General features: G+C 51.4%; 1 protein-coding gene across 4 annotated transcripts in view; it reads right to left on the reverse strand.

Annotated features, from left to right (window-relative positions):
• EP300 (EP300 lysine acetyltransferase) overlaps positions 1-23,394 on the reverse strand; it is a 520,590-nt gene that overhangs the window by 227,918 nt on the left and 269,278 nt on the right. For all 4 annotated transcript variants that reach the window (XM_086958296.1, XM_086958288.1, XM_086958278.1 and 1 more), the window contains exon 11: positions 17,783-17,860. In XM_086958296.1, the coding sequence (XP_086814422.1) occupies positions 17,783-17,860 (78 nt within the window). The remainder of the gene's footprint in view (positions 1-17,782; positions 17,861-23,394) is intronic.

A 23,394-nucleotide genomic window follows, 5' to 3' on the forward strand; every position in this document is an offset into this window, starting at 1 on the left:
AAGAGATGGGGCAGGCATGGCAAACTGGAAGAAATTGCTTATGGCATGTAAAGTGATGAATGAACAGGCCTTGCAATTAAAGGAAAATGCTACTTACCAGTATGCATCTGTTCTTGGCATGTAGAGCTGCAGAGTTGCACACTGTGCATAGACACAGTGTTGGGCCCAGATGTCTGCAGTTGTTTTTGTCCTGAAAAGTCTTTGGAAGTCACTGGATAGGTGACTCCTCCTTTGGACAATAGTGCGCATGAGCATCGGCTCCATCCTTAGATTGTTTTTCGCCAGTATAGAAATTATGGCGTTTGTAAGAAACAGGAAGGATGCTCATGTAAGCTGTATCTAATTAAGATAATACTGGAACAGATAAAGGTAGCTGGGGAGGCTGGTGGTCGTGTGTAACTCTGCAGCTCTACATTCCAAGAACAGATGCATACTGGTAAGTAGCATTTTCCGTTCGAGGCACATAGGCTGCAGATTACACACTGTGCATAGATAGTATAGCAGTACCCACTCTTAGCAGCGACCACCCGTACGTGTTGCAGTAGTTTGAAACAGTGTTCGGAGTACAGCCTGGCCCACAGTACCTTGTTGTTTGGTTTGCACATCTACACAATAGTGTTTTGTGAATGTGTGCGGTGTAGACTATGCGGCTGCTTTGTATATGTCATCTAGGGAAAGGTTACCTAAAAATGCCATTGAAGCCCCTATCTTTCTAGTAGAGTGGGCTTTAGGAGGAATAGATAACGTACGTTTAGATTTGTGGTAGCAAATTTGTATACATTTGACAATCCACCTAGCTATTCCCGATTTTGATATGGGGTTACCTTTGTGTGGTGGTGAGAAAGACACAAAAAGCTATCTGCTTTTACGAAAGGATTGTGTTTTTTCAATGTAGAAAAGCAATGCTCTTTTGACATCTTGAGTATGAAAAGCTCTTTCTACGACTGTCTGTGGCAGCGAAAAGAATACTGGCAGCTCTACAGATTGGATGAGATGGAAGGGTGAAATGACTTTCGGAAGGACTTTAGGATTGGTACGAAGAACAACCTTATTATGATGCATTTGCAGAAAAGGTTATTGAATGGTTAATGCTTGTAGCTCCTAACTTCTTAGAGAAGTAATAGCTACTAGGAAAGCAACTTTCCAGGTTAAGAATTGCAACTCACATTTATGTGAACGTTCAAATGGAGGTCCCATTAACCGTATGAGAACAATGTTTAAATTCCACACAGGTGAAGGTGTTGCTCTGGGAGGAATTATTCTTTTGCGGCCCTCCATAAAAGCCTTTATGGCAGGTACTTTAAAGAGTGATAGATGTCTATTTTGTAGGTATGCTGCAATGGCAGCAAGATGCAGTCTAATAGATGTGTACGCTAGGTTACATCTTTGGAGGTGTAATAAGTAGCCTATGATGAGTTGAATACACACATCTAGAGGATTGATGTTGTCGTTAAGGCAGTATATTACAAAACGGTTCAACTTGGCTGCATAACATGCCCTAGTGGTGGGACGTCTAGCTTCTTTAATGACGTTCATACAGTCAGGAGGAAGGTTACGGTAACCAAACTATGACTTCAGGAGCCAAATCGCCAAGTTGAGCTGAGCTGGGTCTGGGTGTCTGATCTCTCCATGGTTCTGGGTTAGAAGGCATGGAGACAGGCGTAACTTTTGGTGTAGTACCAAAGAAAGTTGCAGCAGTGTGGTGTACCACTGTGGTCTGGCCCAAGTTGGAGCAACTAGAATGAGAGTGAGGGAATGTTGCTGAAGTTAGTGCACCACTAGTGGAAGCAGTGGGAGAGGTGGAAATGCGTACGCAAATTTGCCGGACCAGTTCATCCATATCGCATTGCCTTTTGACAGCGGGTGTGGATACCTGTAATGAATGTAATGTCATTTGTACTTGTAAAGCGCACTAATACCCCAAACTGGGGTGTCCTGGCGCCGTAACGCATACCACTGTGGAACCCTTCCTGGCTTTTCCCGGTCAAATGTCCACTCCTGGGCACCCCCAAGGTGAAGCCAGGCATCCCAGCGCTATTGGGGCCTTGTGGAGATTAAGCAAGCTATTGCCCAGAGTTGCAGAGTGGGACCCATGATTAGAATAGGCACCAAGGCAAGAATAATCAGGTCCGAGGAAATTGAGCCCAAGACCCGCCGAGGCGGGAATTGAACCCTGGTCCCGGGCCAGACCTCTGCATCAGGGTCTGCCGCTCTAACCACTGAATGCAATCACGTGGGGAGCGCCGATTGAACGCTCCACTCCCAGATGCACAGCACAAAATGGATCCAAGTTCCAACCAGTCATTCTCCGTATAACCATGTTCAAAATTAATCCCGTTTCGTCCATATATTAAACACTTTGCTCTTCGCATCATTCATCTCCACATATGTGACATTATGTGTTTTGGAAACTTCACGTATTCGCACGTGTCCATCCAGACCTCTTGAAGAATACGATCCAAACACAGCAAGTAGTTCAAAGCAGCATTTTATTAGGACCCCAATGCATTTCGGGCTTGTGCCAGCCCTTCGTCAGGGGTACCTCTAGCAGCATGCCTTTTAACACCCTCCTATTCACGCTGGTTGAACCACGATCTCTTCCCACCTTACATTTAAACTTAAACTTCCCGTTCAAACATTGATCTTGTTCTCATATTTGTAAAAACTCATTCCCCAGTGGTCTACACACCCAACTGCGCGTATACCTGCTTTATCCATAGTTTCTTAAACGTTCGGTCTGTATCACGGGCATTTCTCCATCTCCCATGTGACTAACCTATTCATTCAGTTACTGCTGATGCCATGTTCGTGCTTTTGCTCTGGGACGTTGACGCCCTCTTCGAAGTTATCGTTTGGGATCGAAGCTGACGAGGAAACCAATGTTCTTCAAGCTTGTCGGTCCCGGATCGTTTTCTTGGAGCGGAAAGAGGCACAAGCGGAACAGTCTCTGGCCTCGTGCTCCGGTGAGAGGCAAAGGTTACACACCTCATTGAGATCGGTGTGGGGAAACTTCGACCCACCTCGAGAATACTTTTTAAATGGTGTCCTTTCCATGAACTGGAAGAGGAGGCCTAGGTAGGCCCGAAGGCCTTAGTCGACGACCGGAATCGAAGACTTCAGATTTGAAGAGTAGTGACGATTGGAAACGCGTTCGAAACAATACCGTCGAAGCTGGTGAGGACTGCGCCCCGAAGGAAAATCAGTTCCAACACGGAGCGCAGGAAACACATCCGAGCCCGGTGGTGGAAAAAAACAATCTAAGGATGGAGCTGATGCCCATGTGCACTATTGTCCAAAGGAGAAGTTCCCTATCCCGATACTTCCAAAGACTTTTCAGGGCAAAAACAACTGCAGACATCCGGGCCCAACACAAGGTGTCGATCTATGCACAGTGTGTAATCTGCAGCTCATATGCCTCGAACATGAAAGTATTCTGACGTGATATAGTTCTAGGCTAAATAGGAATATTTTGGCTGCTTTTCTCAAGGTCAAAAGATTCAGTTGTTTTATAGATTCAGGCAGAGTCACATGTTTGGCCACAACACTATTAATCGATCACCTCAGTGCTGGCTGCAAAAAACTTGTTGGCCAAAGGGGTCAAGCCACACACAAGTCTTCTGAGATGGGAGAAGACAGCCTGCTGTGAAAGCAGAATTCAAGGCCAGGCAATCACAAAGTGAAGGCAAGAGGGATCACAGACATGCTGTGAGGCAGTAGGGCTAATGGGAAGTCAGATCCGTAAGGTCATATTAATAGTAATGCTAATTAAAAAAAAAAGCTAATGCTGACCTGACCTAAATACTAACCCATATCGTTGCTTCATTTTCATGCCAAAACAGCAAAAAGAAATTGACTTGAAGCAATTTCTTAAATTTTACATTTTGGACTTCACTCAATCAGGTTTTGTCTATCGTCTATCGTACAAGGATACAACAGTGCTTGAGAAAATTACAGATAGTGGATTTTAGACAGAGGATTGTCACTTGCAGTGACATTATATAGTCAGCAATGCAAATGCTACTTACCAGTATGCATCTGTTCTTGGCATGTAGGGCTGCTGACATTCATATCTGTGCATAGATCGCCGCCTAGTGTTGGGTCCGGATGATTGCACATTGTTGTCTGGAAGAGTCTTCGAAGTATCACGAGATAGGTGGCTCCTCCCCTGGACTACAGTGCGCATGGGCATCGCCTCCATCCCCAGATTGTTTTTAGCCATTGGCAGAGATGGAGTGAAGTATGTGAGTGATGCCCATGCTATGAGCATATGTATATATATATATGAATACTGCAGCTGCTACAGGCGCCGGGGAGGAGGGTGGGCGATATGAATGTCAGCAGCCCTACATGCCAAGAACAGATGCATACTGGTAAGTAGCATTTGCAGTTCGAGGCATGTGGGCTGCTGAATTCATATCTGTGCATAGAATACATAGCAGTCCTCCCATTATTGGCGGCCGCCCGTGCCAGCTGCAGCAGTCTGAAAAAGTGTTTTGAGAACAGCCTGACCAACAGCTGCCTGCTGTTTGGAGTGCACGTCTACACAGTAATGTTTAGTGAAAGTATGTGTGGTAGACCATGTGGCTGCTCTACAAATATCTTCTAAGGGAATGTTACCTAGGAAAGCCATAGAGGCCCCCAACTTTCTGGTGGAGTGGGCTCTCGGTGGAATTGTGAGAGTGCGTTTAGCCTTAGCGTAACAGATCTGAATGCATTTCACGATCCACCTAGCGATCCCAGCTTTGGAGATAGCGTTTCCCTTGTGGTGCGAGGCAAAAGCAACGAAAAGTTGCTTGGTCTTACGAAAATCTTTTGTCCTGTCAACTTAGTACATCAAGGCTCTTTTAACGTCAAGGGTGTGGAGCATCCGCTCCGCCAGCGACTCTGGGTTTTGAAAAAACACTGGCAACTCAATTGTCTGGTTCATGTGGAATTGAGATACAACCTTGGGTAAGAATTTAGGGTTAGTGCGGAGTACCACCCTGTTAGCGTGTACTTGGAAGAAAGGTTCCTGGATGGTGAGCGCCTGCAACTCGCTAACCCTCCGTAGCGATGTAATTGCTACTAAGAAAGCAACCTTCCAAGTCAGAAACTGAAGCCCACAAGAGTGCAGTGGCTCAAAGGGAGGACCCATCAGCCTTGTAAGAACCACATTGAGGTTCCATTCCGGAGCTGGTGGTGTCCGTGGTGGAATGACTCTTGAGTCCTTCCAGAAAAGCCTTGATAGCAGGGACCTTAAAAAGTGATAGATGTTGCCTATTCTGGAGGTATGCTGCCATTGCAGACAAGTGAATGCGGATGGAAGAGTATGCCAAATTGCATTGGTACAGGTGGAACAGGTAACAAATGATGTTCTGAATGGAAGCATCCAGAGGGTCAATATTGTGGTTTACACAGTAAATGACAAACCTCTTCCATTTAGCTGCATAACAAGCTCTAGTAGTGGGCTTCCTTGCCTCCCGAATGATGTCCATGCAATCGGGGGGAAGGTTGAGGTAGCCAAACTCTAGGACTTCAGGAGCCAGATCGCCAGGTTGAGCTGTTGCGGATCTGGGTGCTGAATGTCGCCATGGCTCTGCGTCAGAAGGCTGGGCGTGAGATGAAGCCTTTGATGCGGTACCACGGAGAGTTCCAGAAACGTGGTGTACCATGGTTGGCGAGCCCACGTTGGAGCAACCAGGATGAGAGTCATCGAGTGCTGCCTGAGTTTGCGTGCCACCAGCGGTATCAGAGGTGCTGGGGGAAAAGCGTACGCAAATCTGCCTGACCAGTTCATCCACATCGCATTGCCCTGCGATTGCGGGTGTGGGAACCTGGCGGCGAAGCTTTGGCATTTTGCGTTCTCCTTTGTGGCGAACAGGTCGATCTCTGGATGACCCCACCTTTGGAAGTACGGTTGGAGTACTGATGGATGTATCTCCCACTCGTGCATTTGGTGGCTGTGCCTGCTGAGCAGGTCCGCCATCTGGTTGTCCTTGCCCGGGAGATGCTCTGCCATGAGGAAGATGTTCCTCTGAATGGCCCACTTCCACATGCTCTGAGCCAGATGAGACAGCTGCGGAGAGTGTGTGCCCCCCTGCTTCTGGATGTAGTACATGGCTGTCATGTTGTCCGTCCGGATCAACACGACCTTGTTGCACAGATGTACTTTGAAGGCCTTCAAGGCCATGAAGATTGCCATCAGTTCCAAAACGTTGATGTGCATCTTCCTTTGCTGTAGTGTCCATAGTCCTTGCACTGTGTAGTGGAGAACATGCGCTCCCCATTGCTGGAGAGAAGCGTCCGTTGTCAGGATAATCTGTGGCACAGGCTCCTGGAACGGTCGGCCCTTGCAAAGGTTTTGTGGATTCCACCAATGCAGAGAGTTGTATGCCCGACCGCTCACCAACACTAGGTCTGTCAGTTGCCCATGAGCCTGAGTCCACTGACGTGCTAGGCACTCCTGAAGCGGACGCATATGTAGTCTCGCGTGCGGGACGATGGAGATGCAGGAGGCCATCATGCCTATCAACTGCATGAACACCTTCGCTGGAAGCGAGTGTTGAGGTCTGAATCGTTGGATCAGCGTTTGGATACTGGCGATTCTCACTGAATTTGGCTGCGCAGTGGCTGCCAGAGTGTCTATTGTCGCGCCCAGATACTGCCGTACATGGGCGGGCTGGAGATGGGATTTTGGATAGTTCCGCGAGAATCCCAGATCGTGCAGGAGGTGAATTGTGCGGGACACGTGGTCCGCGCACTGCTGTTCTGTCTTTGCCTGAATGAGCCAGTCGTCCAGATAGGGATAGAAGTGGACGTTCTGGCGTCGTAGATGCGCTGCCACAGTCGCCAGGCACTTTGTAAAGACCCTTGGCGCTGTGGTGACCCCGAAAGGCAGAACCCTGAACTGGTAGTGCTGGTCTTGGATCGTGAATCTGAGGTACTTCCTGTGGGAAGGATGCAGGGGGATATGAAAATACGCATCCTTTAGATCTAGCGTAGCCAGGAAGTCCCCTTGTCGAAGCAGGGGGAGGACCTGCTGCAACGTGAGCATATGGAAGTGCTCCGATAGAATGTACTAGTTGAGGGGCCTGAGGTCCAGGATGGGCCTTAGGGATCCGTCCTTTTTGGGGATCAGAAAGTACAGAGAGTAAACTCCTGTTCCCCTTTCTTGCAGTGGGACGAGCTCTATTGCCCCTTTTTGCAGCAGGACTTGAACCTCCTGCTGCAACAAGTGCAAGTGCTCGCCGGACATAGGACGGCTTCTTGGGGGTATGTTTGGTGGAGTGGAAGTAAGTTCCAGACAGTAACCGTACTGGATAAGAGACTTGACACACCTGTCCGTGGTGATGGATTTCCACGCGGGCAGGAACTGCTGGAGTCTCCCCCCGACCGGTGTTGTGTGGTCGGGGGGCAGTGACAAGGCGTCACTGTTGGCGGTGGAGGACCTGGAGCTGTTTTCACGTCCCCTGCCTTTAACGTTGTTGCCCCTGTAACCACCTCTACCCTTGTTGGTGTATGAGGTCTGGGTGTTGGTCTTGTAATACTGTGTGGACTGTGATGCCTGACCCCTTGAGGTGCCTCTGTTATTGGAGCGGCGAAAGGAACCACCCCGAAACTGCTGAGACTGGAGGGCCCCCATAGACTTGGCGGTGTCCGTGTCTTTCTTCATTTTTTCAAGTGTCGCATCCACCTCGGGGCCAAACAGGTGGTCAGGATTAACTGTTTGGTTCAGGATGGTTGTCTGTATATCTGGTTTGAATCCTGATATTCTAAGCCATGCATGTCTCCTCAGCAACACGCTAGTGTTGATCGCCCTGGAGGCGGTATCAGCCACGTCCAGCGCACATTTGATGGAAGCGTTGGTGATCAGCTTCCCCTCCTGAATCAACATCTCCCCTGCCTCCTTGTACTGATCAGGCAAGTGCTGCAGAAGTGTTTCTAGGGTGTCATAATGCGCCCTATCGTAGCGTGCAAGTAGGGCCTGCGTGTTTGAAATGCGCCAAATGTTAGCTGCCTGCGCAGCAATCCTTTTCCCTGAGGCTTCAAATATTTTCGACTCTTTGTCTGGGGGAGGAGCGTCACCAGTGGTCTGCGAGTTCGCCCGCTTACGTGCGTTGGATACCACCAAAGAATCCAGTGGCAAGTGCCCCTTGATGTAAGTTGGATCCGAGGGCGCTGCCTTGTATTTTTTATCAATACGAGGATTGATGACTCGCGCGAGTGGGCTCCTTGAAAACCTCCGGCGCATGTTTCAGCACTCCCTTTAGCATAGGCAATGTCTTGACTGACTTCTCAGCCACTGAGAAAGTGTCAAACAAAAAGTCGACATCCACAGGATCTGAATGAAGGTCAACATCATGATTAGCTGCAGCCCTATCAATCAGAGCGTTGAAGGCTGCAGAGTCCTCCGTTGGAGAAGTTTTTGCTGCAAAAAGCTGCGGTTCATGACCCGACTGAGGGTCCTCAGGGTCGCCTCCGGCAGACCAAGGTTCATGCACCTCCTCTGGATCCGAGTATGCTGGATAATTGTACTCGTCCTCTTCATCTCCGACACCTTCCCCAGCGTTCGAATGCGTCGGCGAAAGTTCTAAATTATGTGGAGATGCAGGCTCTATAGGGGCAGAAGTACCCGCAGAGTCCTTCTTGTTTTTGAGTGGAATACGATAAGGCTCCAACACCGGCTCCGTGGTGAACTTCCGTTTGAGGAGAGAGAGCTTCCCGGTGTTGGCGTCGATGATAACCTCTCGACGTTCCTCATCTGCGAGTGGCTGGAGCCAAGGCTTCGGCACCACCAAGGACGCCTTGGGCGTTGACATCACCTTCAAAGGCACCCCGGCCCCATGCTTTGGAGCGAAAGCCTTCGGCGTCGTCTTCGGCGGCAGCGTTTAGCGGATAGGCGTCTGCGCCTTTGCCGGCTTCGGTGTAGGCTTCGGCACCACATCCTTCGGTTCGGGAGCCTCAGCGTCCTTCCGAATCCTCTGCAGGGACTCGATGACCTTTTTGGCCAAGGCCGGAGAGGGCTGGACCTGCTTGAGCGATTTCCCCGAGTCAGGAGTCGGGTCGGCGAAAGGCACGGTCTTCGGAGCCGACACATCACCATCCTTGGCCTTCACGGCCGGAGTTGGCGCAGCCAGAGCTTCGGCGTCGCCCTGACGCTTCTTCGGAGTTTTCTTCGGGTCATCGACCTCGACCACCTTCGGCGCCGACGCGGCCGCGTCGGTCGTCTTCGCCTTCGGCTTCGACACCGGGGTCTTCGGGTCGGCCATCTTGGCGTGGCTCTTGCTGTCGGCCATTTTGAATTTCTTTGACTTCGAGGCCCCTGGAGCCTTCTGTCCCACCAGAGTGACTTTCACTTTCGGTTTCGAAACCGTTGGTGTGGACCCCGATGGCTTCACTTTCGTTTTCTTTAACGGGAGTGGCACATCAGAAACGTCCGTGGCCGGGCCCGTAGGCGAGGCCGTGGGACAATTAACAAGGTCTTGGGTAAGGCCCGAAGGCGATCCCTCGACATGGGCCGTATAATGGGGGTTGACCCCTGAGTCAGTCTGAGGATGCTCCTCCTCTGAGCTATCCTCCACGGTGGCAATGGCCCCATCGTCGTCCCCTACCTCACCGACGACTTCATCAAACTCCTCGTCTCCCGCGTCGTAGTTTTCCTCCTCCGACGCAGGGCTAGAGTCCGAAACTTGAAATACATGGTCTTCTCCAACGTCTTCTTCGAAGATGTTGTCTGGCGGGGGCGCTGATAACTGGGCCTGGAGCCTAGCGGCCCGACGAAGCTTGAGAGTCTTCTTACACCGGAACTTTGAACAGGCCATACACCTGGTCTCATCATGGTCCGGCGACAGACATTTGTTGCACACTGAGTGCACGTCGAGGTGTGAATACTTGGAGGTGCACACCGGGCACCTCTTGAACGGGGTTCGTTCCATGTCTGGAGCGTCGTGTAGGCCCGTCCGCGCCGACAGCACGCGGAAGGGCAGCAAGAGTTCGGAGCTGAAGAATAGTCAAACCTGAACGAAAAACGATACCGACGCCAAGCCTAAAGACCTTTTGGTCTCGAGTTAGGAAAGTTAAACTATTACCGATTCCGACAGAGGGAACCGAAACTCATCCGAACCCAATGGCGGAAAAAAACAATCTGGGGATGGAGGCGATGCCCATGCGCACTGTAGTCCAGGGGAGGAGCCACCTATCTCGTGATACTTCGAAGACTCTTCCAGGACAACAATGTGCAATCATCCGGACCCAACACTAGGCGGCGATCTATGCACAGATATGAATTCAGCAGCCCACATGCCTCGAACTGCAAATGCTACTTACCAGTATGCATCTGTTCTTGGCATGTAGGGCTGCTGACATTCATATCTGTGCATAGTCCGCCACCTAGTGTTGGGTCCGGATGATTGCACATTGTTGTCCTGGAAGAGTCTTCGAAGTATCACGAGATAGGTGGCTCCTCCCCTGGACTACAGTGCGCATGGGCATCGCCTCCATCCCCAGATTGTTTTTAGCCATAGGCAGAGATGGAGTGAAGAAGTGAGTGATGACCATGCTATGAGCATATGTTTGTATATGAATACATACTGCAGCTGCTACAGGCGCCGGGGAGGAGGGTGGGCGATATGAATGTCAGCAGCCCTACATGCCAAGAACAGATGCATACTGGTAAGTAGCATTTGCAGTTCGAGGCATGTGGGCTGCTGAATTCATATCTGTGCATAGAATACATAGCAGTCCCTCCATTAGCGGCGGCCGCCCGTGCCAGCTGCAGCAGTCTGAAAAAGTGTTTTTAGAACAGCCTGACCAACAGCTGCCTGTTGTTTTGAATGCACGTCTACACAGTAGTGCTTGGTGAAAGTATGAGTGGTAGACCATGTGGCTGCTCTACAGATATCTTCTAAGGGAATGTTACCTAAGAACGCCATAGAGGCCCCCAACTTCCTAGTGGAGTGGGCCCTCGGTGGTATAGTGAGAGTGCGCTTTGCTTTAGCGTAGCAGATCTGAATGCACTTTACTATCCATCTAGCTATTCCTGCTTTGGAGATTGCGTTTCCCTTGTGTTGAGTGGCAAAAGCAACAAAAAGTTGTTTGGTTTTGCGGAAATCTTTTGTCCTGTCCACATAATACATCAAGGCCCTCTTCACATCAAGAGTGTGGAGCATCCGCTCCGCCAGCGTCTCTGGGTTTTGGAAGAACACCGGCAATTCAATAGTTTGGTTCATGTGGAACTGTGAGACCACTTTGGGCAAGAATTTAGGGTTAGTGCGGAGCACCACCCTGTTGGCATGCACCTGGAAGAAAGGTTCTTGGATGGTGAGCGCCTGCAGTTCGCTAACCCTCCGTAGCGATGTGATTGCTACTAAGAAAGCCACCTTCCAGGTCAGAAACTGCAGTTCGCAAGAGTGTAGTGGCTCAAAGGGGGGACCCATCAGCCTTGTAAGAACCACATTGAGGTTCCATTCCGGAGCTGGTGGAGTCCTTGGTGGAATGACTCTCTTGAGTCCTTCCAGAAAAGCCTTGATAGCAGGGACCTTAAAGAGTGACAGGTGTTGCCTATTTTGGAGGTATGCTGCCATAGCCGACAGGTGAATGCGGATGGAAGAGTAAGCTAGATTACACCGATACAGGTGAAAGAGGTAACATATGATGTTTTGAATGGAAGCGTCTAGCGGGTCAATGTTGTGCTCCACGCAGTAGACGACAAACCTCTTCCATTTAGCCGCATAACAAGCTCTAGTAGTGGGCTTTCTCGCTTCCCGAATGATGTCCATGCAATCGGGAGGAAGATTGAGGTAGCCAAACTCTAGGACTTCAGGAGCCAGATCGCCAGGTTGAGCTGTTGCGGATCTGGGTGCTGAATGTCGCCATGGCTCTGCGTCAGAAGGCTGGGAGTGAGATGAAGCCTTTGATGCGGTACCACGGAGAGTTCCAGAAACGTGGTGTACCATGGTTGGCGAGCCCACGTTGGAGCAACCAGGATGAGAGTCATCGAGTGCTGCCTGAGCTTGCGTGCCACCAGCGGTATCAGAGGTGCTGGGGGAAAAGCGTACGCAAATCTGCCTGACCAGTTCATCCACATCGCATTGCCCTGTGATTGGGGGTGTGGGAACCTGGCGGCGAAGCTTTGGCATTTTGCGTTCTCCTTTGTGGCGAACAGGTCTATCTCTGGATGACCCCACCTTTGGAAGTACGGTTGGAGTACTGATGGATGTAACTCCCACTCGTGCATCTGATGGCTGTGTCTGCTGAGCAGATCCGCCATCTGGTTGTCCTTGCCTGGGAGATGTTCTGCCATGAGGAAGATGTTCCTCTGAATGGCCCACTTCCACATGCTCTGAGCCAGATGAGACAGCTGTGGAGAGTGCGTTCCCCCCTGTTTCTGTATGTAGTACATGGCCGTCATGTTGTCCGTCCGGATCAACACGACCTTGTTGCACAGATGTACTTTGAACGCCTTTAAGGCCATGAAGATTGCCATCAGTTCCAACACATTGATGTGCATCTTCCTTTGCTGAAGTGTCCATAGCCCCTGCACTGTGTAATGGAGTACATGAGCTCCCCATCCCTGGAGAGAGGCGTCCGTTGTCAGGATGATCTGTGGGACAGGCTCTTGGAATGGTCGGCCCTTGCAAAGGTTTTGTGGGTTCCACCAATGCAGAGAGTTGTACGCCCGACCGCTCACCAACACTAGGTCTGTCAGTTGCCCATGAGCCTGAGTCCACTGACGTGCCAGGCACTCCTGAAGCGGACGCATATGCAGTCTCGCGTGCGGGACAATGGAGATGCAGGAGGCCATCATGCCTATCAACTGCATGAACACCCTCGCTGGAAGCGAGGTCTGGGGTCTGAATCGTTGGATCAGCGCCTGGATACCGGCGATTCTCACTGAACTCGGCTGCGCAGTGGCCGCCAGAGTGTTGATTGTCGCGCCCAGATACTGTCGCACGTGGGCGGGCTGGAGATGGGACTTTGGGTAGTTCAGAGAGAATCCCAGATCGTGCAGGAGGTGAATGGTGCGTGACACGTGGTCTACGCACTGCTGTTCCGTCTTTGCCTGAATAAGCCAGTCGTCTAGGTATGGAAAGACATGGACGTGCTGGCGACGGAGATGCGCTGCTACAGTCGCTAGGCATTTGGTGAAAACTCTTGGTGCCGTGGTGACCCCGAACGGCAGGACTCTGAACTGGTAATGCTGGTCTAAGATCTTGAATCTGAGATACTTCCTGTGTGAAGGATGCAGGGGAATATGGAAATAGGCATCCTTCAGATCCAGCGTGGCTAGGAAGTCCCCCCGTTGAAGCAGGGGAAGCACCTGCTGCAATGTGAGCATATGGAAGTGCTCTGAGTTGATGTACCAGTTCAGGGGCCTGAGGTCCAGGATCGGCCTGAGTGATCCGTCCTTTTTGGGAATGAGAAAATACAGGGAGTAAACCCCTGTTCCCCGTTCTTGCAATGGAACGAGCTCTATCGCCCCTTTTTGCAGCATGATTAGTACTTCTTGCTGCAACAAGGTCAAGTGCTCGTCGGACATAGCACGGCCTCTTGGCGGTATGTCCGGTGGAATGGACGTAAGTTCTAGACAGTACCCGTACTGGATAAGAGACCTCACCCACCTGTCCGTGGTGATGGACCTCCACGCCGGCAGGAACTGCTGTAGTCTCCCCCCGACAGGTGTCGTGTGATCGGGGGGAAGTGACAAGACGTCACTGCTTGTTGGAGGCGGTGGACCTGGAGGCATTGTTTCCACGTCCTCTGCCCTTGATATTATTGCCTCTGTAGCCACCCCTGCCCTTGTTGTTGTTATACGAGGACTGGGTGTTACCCTTGTAGTATTGCGTGGTCTGGGGTGCCTGGCCTCTTGAGGTGCCTCTTGAATTGGAGCGGCGAAAAGAACCACCCCGAAACTGCTGACTTTGTAAAGCCCCCATAGACTTGGCAGTTTCGGTATCTTTCTTCATTTTTTCTAGGGAGGCATCCACCTCAGGGCCGAACAGATGGTCCGGATTCACCGTCTGACCCAGTAATGTGGTTTGTATGTCGGGCTTGAACCCAGAAATTCGAAGCCAGGCATGGCGTCTGAGTAACACGCTTGTATTGATAGCCCTGGAGGCAGTGTCTGCTACATCTAGGGCACATTTGATGGATGCATTAGTAATGAGTTTACCCTCCTGAATGAGCATCTCCCCCGCCTCCTTGTATTGGTCAGGCAAGTGTTGTAGGATGGCCTCTAATGTGTCATAATGGGCCCTATCATAACGTGCAAGCAGGGCTTGGGTGTTAGAGATCCTCCAGATGTTTGCTGCCTGTGCAGCAATGCGTTTGCCTGATGCCTCAAAGATCTTTGACTCTTTGTCTGGGGGAGGAGCATCACCAGTAGTCTGCGAATTCGCCCTTTTTCGAGCGTTGGACACCACCAGGGAGTCCAATGGCAAATGTCCCTTAATATACGTGGGATCCGTGGGCGCTGCCTTATACTTCCTGTCGATGCGAGGATTGACCACCCGCGCCCGGGTGGGCTCCTTGAATACCTCCTGTGCATGCTTCAGCACCCCTTTGAGCATAGGTAGCGTCTTGACTTGCTTTTCGGCTACCGAGAAGGTGTCGACCAAGAAGTCCGCATCCACAGGGTCTGAGTGCAGTTCGACGTCATGGTTCGCTGCAGCTCTCTCTATTAATGCATTAAACGCCGCCGAGTCCTCCGTCGGGGACGTCTTCGTGGCGAAAAGTTGAGTGTCCTGACCTGACTGCAGGTCGTCTGTGTCGCCTCCTGCCGTCCAGGGCACCTGCTCCTCGTCCGGATCCGAGTACGCAGGATAGTTGTACTCGTCGTTTTCCTCGTCCACCTCAGGCACTGGGGAATGGGCCGGCGAGCGTTCCATGGCTTGTGGAGACAGAGGTTCCATCAGAGCCGAAGAGTCCGCAGAGTACTTTTTGCTCTTTAATGGAATCCTAAAGGGTTCCAATGGCGGCTCCGACGTAATCTTTCGTTTGAGGAGCGACAATTTTCCGGTGTTGGCGTCGATTGTCACCTCTCGACGTTCCTCCACCGCGAGCGGTTGGAGCCGAAGCTTCGATACCACCAAGGCAGCTTTCGGCGTCAATACTTCCTGAGAATGTCCGCTCTGCTTAGGCGCGAAGGCCTTCGGCGCCGACTTGGGAGGAAGGGTAAAACGGATGGGCGTTTGATCCTTGGCAGGCTTCGGCGTGGGCCTAGGCACGACAGTGTCCTGGCTGGGAACCACAGTGGACTGTTGGATCCGCTTCAAGGATTCTCCCACCTTCTTAGTAAGGGATGCCGAGGGCTGAACTGTCTCGAGCGACTCTTCGTCTCCGAGAGCCCGGTCGCCAACAGGCCTCTTCTTCGGTGCCGACGCCCCCTGGCCTGTCGCACCGTCGGCGTGACGCTTCTTCGAAGCCGTCTTCGGGTCCGCGACCCCTCTCGGTGCCGACGCAGCCGCGTCGGAAGTCTTCACCTTCGGTGCCGACCCCGAGGACTTCGGGTCGGCCATTTTGGCGCGGCTTTTGTGGTCGGCCATCTTGGCGTGGCTCTTCGAGTCGGCCATTTTGGGTTTCGTGGAAGTTGACGCCTCCAGAACCTTCTTTACCAACGCCAGTTTCAGTTTCGGTTTCGCATCCGAGGGTGCGGGACCGGTTGGCTTCACTTTCGGTTTCTTGCCAGAAATGTCCGTGACCGGGCCCGGAGGCGGGGACGTAGGACTTCTAGTAAGATCTCGGGTAAGGCCCGAAGGCGATCCCTCGACCTGGGCCGTATGACGGGGGGAAACCCCGGAGTCCGTTTGGGGATGCTCTTCCTCTGAGCTATCTCCCATCGCGGCACAAATCAGTTCGTCGTCCCCTACCTCACCGGAGACTTCGTCGCAGGCCTCCTCGTCCGCGTCGTAGGCCTCTTCTTCGGACGCGGGGCCAGAGTCCGACTCTTGTACGCCGGCCTCCTCCTCGATCGATTCCTGAAAGATGTCATCAGGTGGGGGTGCCGAAGCCGACAACTGTGCCTGGAGTCGATTAGCCCGGCGAATCTTCAAAGTTTTCTTACTCCTAAACTTTGAACAAGCCATGCAGGTGTCTTCACGGTGATCCGGTGACAAGCATGTGTTGCACACAGGGTGCACGTCGAGGTGCGAATATTTCGAGTGACATAGCGGACACTTCTTGAATGGAGTCCGCTCCATCGCAAATGCGTTAGTGTAGGCCCGTCCGCGTCGAAGCACGTGGAAGGGCAGTAGGAGACTGGAGCTGAGAGTCAGTAAGAAAGCCCGAACGCAACTATACCGACGCCCAGCCTAAAGACCTTTTGGTCTCAAGTAAAATCGAACAACTATCGGTTCCGAAGGAGGGAACCGAAAACACATCCGAACCCTATGGCGGAAAAAAACAATCTGGGGATGGAGGCGATGCCCATGCGCACTGTAGTCCAGGGGAGGAGCCACCTATCTCGTGATACTTCGAAGACTCTTCCAGGACAACAATGTGCAATCATCCGGACCCAACACTAGGTGGCGGACTATGCACAGATATGAATTCAGCAGCCCACATGCCTCGAACCATCTGATACCATATCACATTGTGTACTAATATGATCGCTCAAGGAAATTTTTAACAGAGATTATACATAACTGGAATAGTTTACTGGCAGACTGTCAATGTCCTATTTTATTTAAAAATGTCAAATTAAACTTTGTGGTGTCAACTTTATCATCATCCATGTGGCACCATTAGTCGCTTTAAAGAGAACTTTCAGCGTGCTTTTTTATTCCTTTGCAGGCTACAATGCCTTATACAGTTAGATTGTGCAACTATTCAACTATGTAACAATTTCAAGGATTGTCTATAAATACGAACACTCAACAAAATATTGGAGTGGTCGGGTTGGTTGACTGGGAATCTTCCTACTGGTCTACTTTATGGTGGCCAATAGAACTAAATCCACCTCATTCTCTTCAATTAACGTTTGACAGCAATCTTACCTTTAAAAGTTGCATTTATAAGCTTTTTTACAATTGCTTCCTTACATTACATACCTTACGGAAAATCCTATACCTCTTTCCAGATATGCACAGGAAATCAGTTGTCCAGGCTTTAGCGATTTCTCGTCTGGACTTCTTTACCTCACTATACACTGGTCACCCAGTCCACCTCAGGTACTGCTCTCAGCTCATTTAAATTGCCATAGAACAGGGTATTTAGGGGCAGAGAAAAAAAAAATTGCAGGTTTCATATCTTGATTTTGTTAATTGACTTCCTATTAAGAGGTATATCTTTAAGGTTTTGAGTCTATACCTAAGTCACTTCACGCCCTGTCCCTCACTACGAGTAAACATTTTAGACAATAAGCAACAAAGTTTATTTTGTGATATCCCATTTCCCCAAGGATCACCAGGGTGGTTGTGCTTTCTCTGCTTACTGCCACAACCAGGAGTGCTCTTTATTAAGAACGGTTATCTTGCTTAATGTTTCTGGAGGCAATAATAAACTCACTTATTTTACACTCACTTGTGATTTCTTGTTTTTTGCAGCTTTTGTTGAACTCTTAATTACCCTCAATTTGCTCATTCTGGGTAATTTACACACTAAAATAATCATTATTCAAATTAATCGAGGTAGAATAGGCCTGCTCAGTGATAGGTAACTGTAGAAACCAGAGCAGGAATGCTGTAAAGGCAGGCAAACTTAAGCAAAGGGTCACAAAGAGGGCAGGCAATGTGGGTGAAAAGAGGGCATAATAAATCTTAGAATCAAGAGGGTTTGGCACACTGTGATGGAATCCAGTTAGGCATACCTTGCTGGCTCTGGATTCTATTCATCATCTGGCTGGGAACGTTGGCCCGGATCATTCCTGGGTCCGGCAAAGGGCCATCTGGAAAAAGAAAACAAGCATGTCAATGGCTAAGTTTCATCATGCCAAAAAACTAAATGTCAATAGGGCCAGGGAAACTGGCCCATTCTAAGCAACAGCTTGTTTGGTAGTCTGTAGTTCACAGCGTTGAAAAAGGATGTTACTTACCCTGTAAGCAAATGCTCTTGGCATGAAGGGTTGTAGAGTCACATGCTTTGCATACTCCTGCAATCTAGTGTCCGGATGTTTGCAAGTTGTTTTTCTTCTAAGAAATCTTTTCCAGTCACAAGGAAAGGGGACTCATCCTTTCGGTAAAACTGTGCATGGGTATCGACTCCATTGTTATATTGTTTTCTCGCAAGAGGGTGAGAATGGAGTAAGTGTATTACAGAGATGTTGATGTGTGTACAATGTGATTAATAACTGCAACGACCATTAGGTATCCAGGAAGGAGGGAGGATGCATGTGAATCTAAAGTCCTACATGCCAAGAACCATTGCTTACAGGGTAACAATCCATTTGAGGCATGTGTGCTGTAGATACACATACTTTGCATAGACTGTATGCAAAAACAACAGTTGATGGACAGAATGCAGAACAATGTCATACATTCACCCCAGTACAGAGATCTGGGCCTAAATCCATCGTTTTTTTGCTCACCATGCCATTCCAGTTTGAACCCAGTCATATGCAAATCAGTCTTGACCCTGTGCCCCATGGGAACAGTCCAGCCCGAACTGCCAAGCCAGGTCCTCCCTGGACTGGAAACAAGCATCCAAGGGCCGGTTTCAGGCTTTCAGCCCTCATCAGCCTGGATAGCTTGATTCTAGTGGCATGGTGAGCACGGGACGGAAGGGGGCATGGCTAGCAACCGACAATGGTGGCTACTTAAACGAGGAGCTCCGCGATTGAGCCATATTTATCCTGATTAGACGGCGCCCAAGACCCCCACCTCCCGCACGACGATCGGGGAGGGAGTACCCCCCCTGTGCCTCTACATTGGGTACAGCGGCGGATTGTGGGACCTGCTGGAGCGCGATTGCTGACTAGCCAGGGAGCCGCGGGGCTAGAGCCCAGATGGCAGCCGCGACGAATGATCGGACCGTTCCAACGCTGCGGAGCTGAAGATAGCGGAGAGTGAGTAGGGCTCCCGAGTGTGTGGCAGCGACCGGCAGTCGGACCGGCGGGGGCTTAGCCTCGGGTGCGGAGGTAGAAGCGAGACAAGACCGTGCAGGCCAGAAGGGGAGGAGCGGCAGAGACTCATGGTTATCCCGGAGATCGCGCCTGGGCTGGCTGGTACGCCGCGAGCGGAGGGCTGAAATGGCACCTGCGGTGACTCCCTCAGATTCCAGACGACCGCTGTAAGGGGAGCGGCTGCAGACGTGTGGGACCTCAGCTGTAGGGGCAGCGACTGGCGGCCGCACCCGGGAAAACCCCACACCGGACTGCTGTGGTAGACCTGAGATGAGGCTGGGACAACCTTGAGCAGCGGAGCAATAAAGAACTGCGGGGGGCTGCGCCGGGATCTCTGCTGTGGCGGTAACGGTGAGAACTGCCCTGGTGTTATCACGCGCTGTGGCGAAGACGTGGCGCTGCCCCGGGTTGGAGCCGCATTTGGACCTGGAGAGTCGGATGACAGAGGATGGCGAAGTGAGGGCAGAGAAGTCGGATAGCGAGTGTGAGAAGGTGGCCTGATATGCAGTGCTCACTATTCTAGTGAACACTATGTATCAGTCCAGCAATCCTTATTGATGATTGGTTGTAAGTCAACCTTATAGACCAGCTATCCTAGTAGCGTGGATACGAGCAGTCTAAGGCTAAAGACTCGAGAGGGCGTGTTAAGCCAGCTGTTATACCACACATATACCCCTTGAATACCAAGTGAAAGGACACCACACAAGTGTTATGAAAATAAACAGGATATTTATTAAGAATCACAACAGCCCTGTACTCTTTATGAGGACAGGGTACTAAGCACAAACCAAAACTCTTACAAAAATACTTAAGTTAGCACAGTATATACAAATGCCCGAGGGGCACGGAAAACCATATACTTAGAAAGTGGAATGCGAAATTACTAGCAGGTAAGTACAGTACTAATAGCCTTTGGAATCGCTAGGACTTGACTATAGAATCGTTAGATTACTTCTAGGAGACCCAGGGGACTCGGGTGCAGTGTGTGCACTCTCACGCGAGATGCGGGACACAGTCTATGGTAGCTAGGAATTGCAAAGTTAGTGTTCTCGGGCGAACCCGACCTGGTAGGAAGAAAACGAAAGTGGATTCTGACCCTTGGATACTGAGGCTATGCTGGAGCACCGAAATGCCGAAGTTACCTAGCCCAGGGGCTGCAGCTACATAGGACTCAAAGGATGTCGGGAATCCTCGTTGACGGACCAGGAGCCTGGAAGAAAGAAGTTGCTGGCAGGCGACCAGTGAAGAAAGTTCGATGGATCCAAGCCTGGATCGAAGGAAGATGACACCTGAAAGCAGAGGGGACCAAGTTCGTGACTACTAGCCAGTAGTCAGTGGGCACCAGGAGGGCACCGGATGGTAGCCACCTCGACTAGGTGAGTGGGTGACGCTGTACTCGGAGATCTCACGGACCAGGAGGCGTTGTCGGCGACCAGGAAGGAGGATCGAGCTGTCCCACGAAGATAGAAGCTGTCGGCGTCGCTGGACCCAGGATTGGGCGACAAAGCCTTGGCAAATTCAAGCCCACGCGGTGGACCTAAAATGGCGTCTGGAGTGGACCAGGAGGGTCCGGGGTGCCTCTCTTCAAGAAGGAAGCAAGGGCCAGTCTGGAGCAACCAGACCAGCAGCAGTGTTGTCGTCGGGCGTCGTTCAGAAGGCCACAAGCCAGCCGGCTAGTAGCCAAACAACGCGGTGCACAGCAAACAGCAGAAGGGCCCCACGCCGATCGTGGAGATGCAGGGAGGCTGATCTTGGGTGCTGGAGCTGCGCAGGGTTGGGGCTTCTCGGACCCCAAAGCACTCACCAGTGGAAGACTCGGTGGGCTTGTTACAAAGAAGTCGTGCAGTCTTGGCGATAGTCGGTCCCTCGAGGTCTCGTCGCACTCACGGTTCTCAGCTTTGCTGTAGAGGTGAGTAGAGGTCAGAGGTGCCAGGGAAGCCGGGTCTCGTCGAGCTGGGTCGTCGGATTCGTGATGAAGGACTTGCAGCAGACCGCAGTGTTCTTTAGGATGGTGCCTGCGGATGCAGGGTGACTACTCCTTAGCCACAAGGGAGAATCTTGAGGAAACAATCTTGAAGTCCTTTCGCAGAAAGTCGTGTCTTGATTCCAAAGATGATCTAATTTGAACAGGGGGCCCGCTCCCATCTTTATACTAAAAAAGGGGGCTGACCCGGTGACTAGGTCCTGCCTATGGGTGGGACTAGGAGGGGGGTGGTTACACCCCTCTGCCATGCCGGACTTCCCCAGGCCAGGGGCTGGTGTGCCCCTGGAACTGGTTCTGACCAGCCTATGCGTAGTGAGCACCGGGGTGCCACTCAGCAGTCACCTTCCTGAAAAGCCCTGCCTAACCAGGATACACAAAACCATGTCTGGGACGGTGCTAGCACCGCCCCTGACAGGAAACCCTTTGTCCAGGCTCCCCTCACTGGGAGGACTCCCAGCTGCAGGGGGTCAGACTCGTGTCTGTGGTGGCAGCATCCATTTTGTGGAGCTGAGGCTTTGCTTAACTTTAACCGGGGTTCACAGTTACATACATGTCGTGTCCCTCTAGAAGGGTGGAATGCTAACCCCGTCGCCAGAATTGGCGAGGCGTTAGTATTCCAATTCGTATGACACCTTACTCGACATGTTTTGATAAAGCAATACCAAAGTTAGCATTTAACCGCGAGGATTATAATGCACTTAATAGTATATGGTATGCGATATCATGGAACAGCTATTAGGACTTGGTTCCGCAAGCTGCAGACAGGCTCAGCTCATGCCAGAGCACCATCTCACACGATTCCAAGCACTCTGCCTTCAGGATTGTCAAGGCCTGCCATAGGAGTGGCTGATAGGAATCTGTGTGTCCATTTTAGGGTTAGGTATAGGTATACTACACCTACAGCAAAGGGTGATTACACGACTTTGCCCCAGCTGTCATGCAGCCAGTTGTGTCAAATTTAGGAGGCCAGCCAGGGGTGGCATAATACATGCTGCAGCCCTGGGTACACCCATGCCCTGAGTTACAGGGTCTGATAGGGTGGCCCAGTACCAATAGGAAATGCACCTAGGGTACATGGAATCCATTTTAAAGAGAGAGCAGTAGGCCTGGGGTCCTGATTGGCAGGGTCCCAGGTCGACTATGTCAAAAACCAGCTAAAACACAGGGCAAAAAGTTGGGGGCAACCATAGTCAGGAGGTACCTTCCTACAGCGAGCGCACGCCGAACTGCGGAGGACGAGAGTGCGCAGTCACTGCGGTTGAATATGCACGCTGGAGCTCCTAGAAGGGTCCCCTCTCTGGCGGAGTTGTGGGTTGCGCTGCAGAGTTGAACGGAGCGTGCACACGACTGTTGGGACACTCGAGGAACTGCCCCGGCACTGGTCCAGCCGGGACTTATTGAGAGAGCCGGAAGACAGTCTGAGTACCTCTGTGGGCAAGCGCTGCCCACTGAGAACAGCGACGGAAAGGTCTCCTTGCGCCTGGTCCTGGGGCGGACCCCTCAGCTTCTGCTGCGCTGCGAGGTGGTGAACGCTGTGATCCACGCCTGGTGGGCCCCCTGGGACCCCTGAGTGAACATACAGAACAACAGGTACTGGACTTCCTGGCGGCTATTGGTATTGGGGACCCACTGCTGGTGACCAAGAGGGACACTGCTTAAAGCGACGCACTATCTCCCCATAACATCCGGTGGCTGGAACTGGGCACTACTGGCTCGCTGGACAAGCAGGAGAGAGACCAGCGCCCTGTGAGAGTAACCTCGGGGGTCTCTCCCCAGAGCACACCTACGAGGTGCTGGCCGTGGAGCACAGACCAGTCCTGATCGCTTTGACACTACCGAACGATGGGGAAACTGAAAGGGAGAAAGAGCGGAACCCAGCCACCCATGCAAGAAGAGGTACCTGACCGGGAAGAGCAGGGGGACCTTGAACAGGTTTGATAAAATACTGTTGGCAATAACGGACTCCCGTGCAGCGCTCCAGCAGGACATAGCACTGGTGGCCACGGGATTGGGCTTATTGCGGGCCGATCATGGGAAACTGGCTGAGAGAGTCACAGGAGCGGAGCGTACACTCCAAATTATTGAACCACTACAACAGGACCTCAAAGCTACCCTGACCAATGTGCTAAAACGAGTGGATGCTCTGGAAAAAAGAGCTGAGGATGCCGAGGGTCGCAATCGCCGGAACATCCGCGTAGTGGGCTCACCGGAGAAAATTGAAGGATCGGACATGGTATACTATCTAGAATCCTGGATCAAAACAGTGGTAGCTCTGAAGGGCTTATCTACCTTCTATACATTAGAGCGAGCGCACAGAGTGCCGGCTTGACCACCCCAACAGGGCCGGCCTCCGCGTCCGGTTGTGGCCCGGCTGTTG

This window comes from Lissotriton vulgaris, chromosome 1_1, assembly GCF_964263255.1.
Source record: "Lissotriton vulgaris chromosome 1_1, aLisVul1.2, whole genome shotgun sequence".
In the NCBI taxonomy this organism is placed as follows: domain Eukaryota; kingdom Metazoa; phylum Chordata; class Amphibia; order Caudata; family Salamandridae; genus Lissotriton; species Lissotriton vulgaris.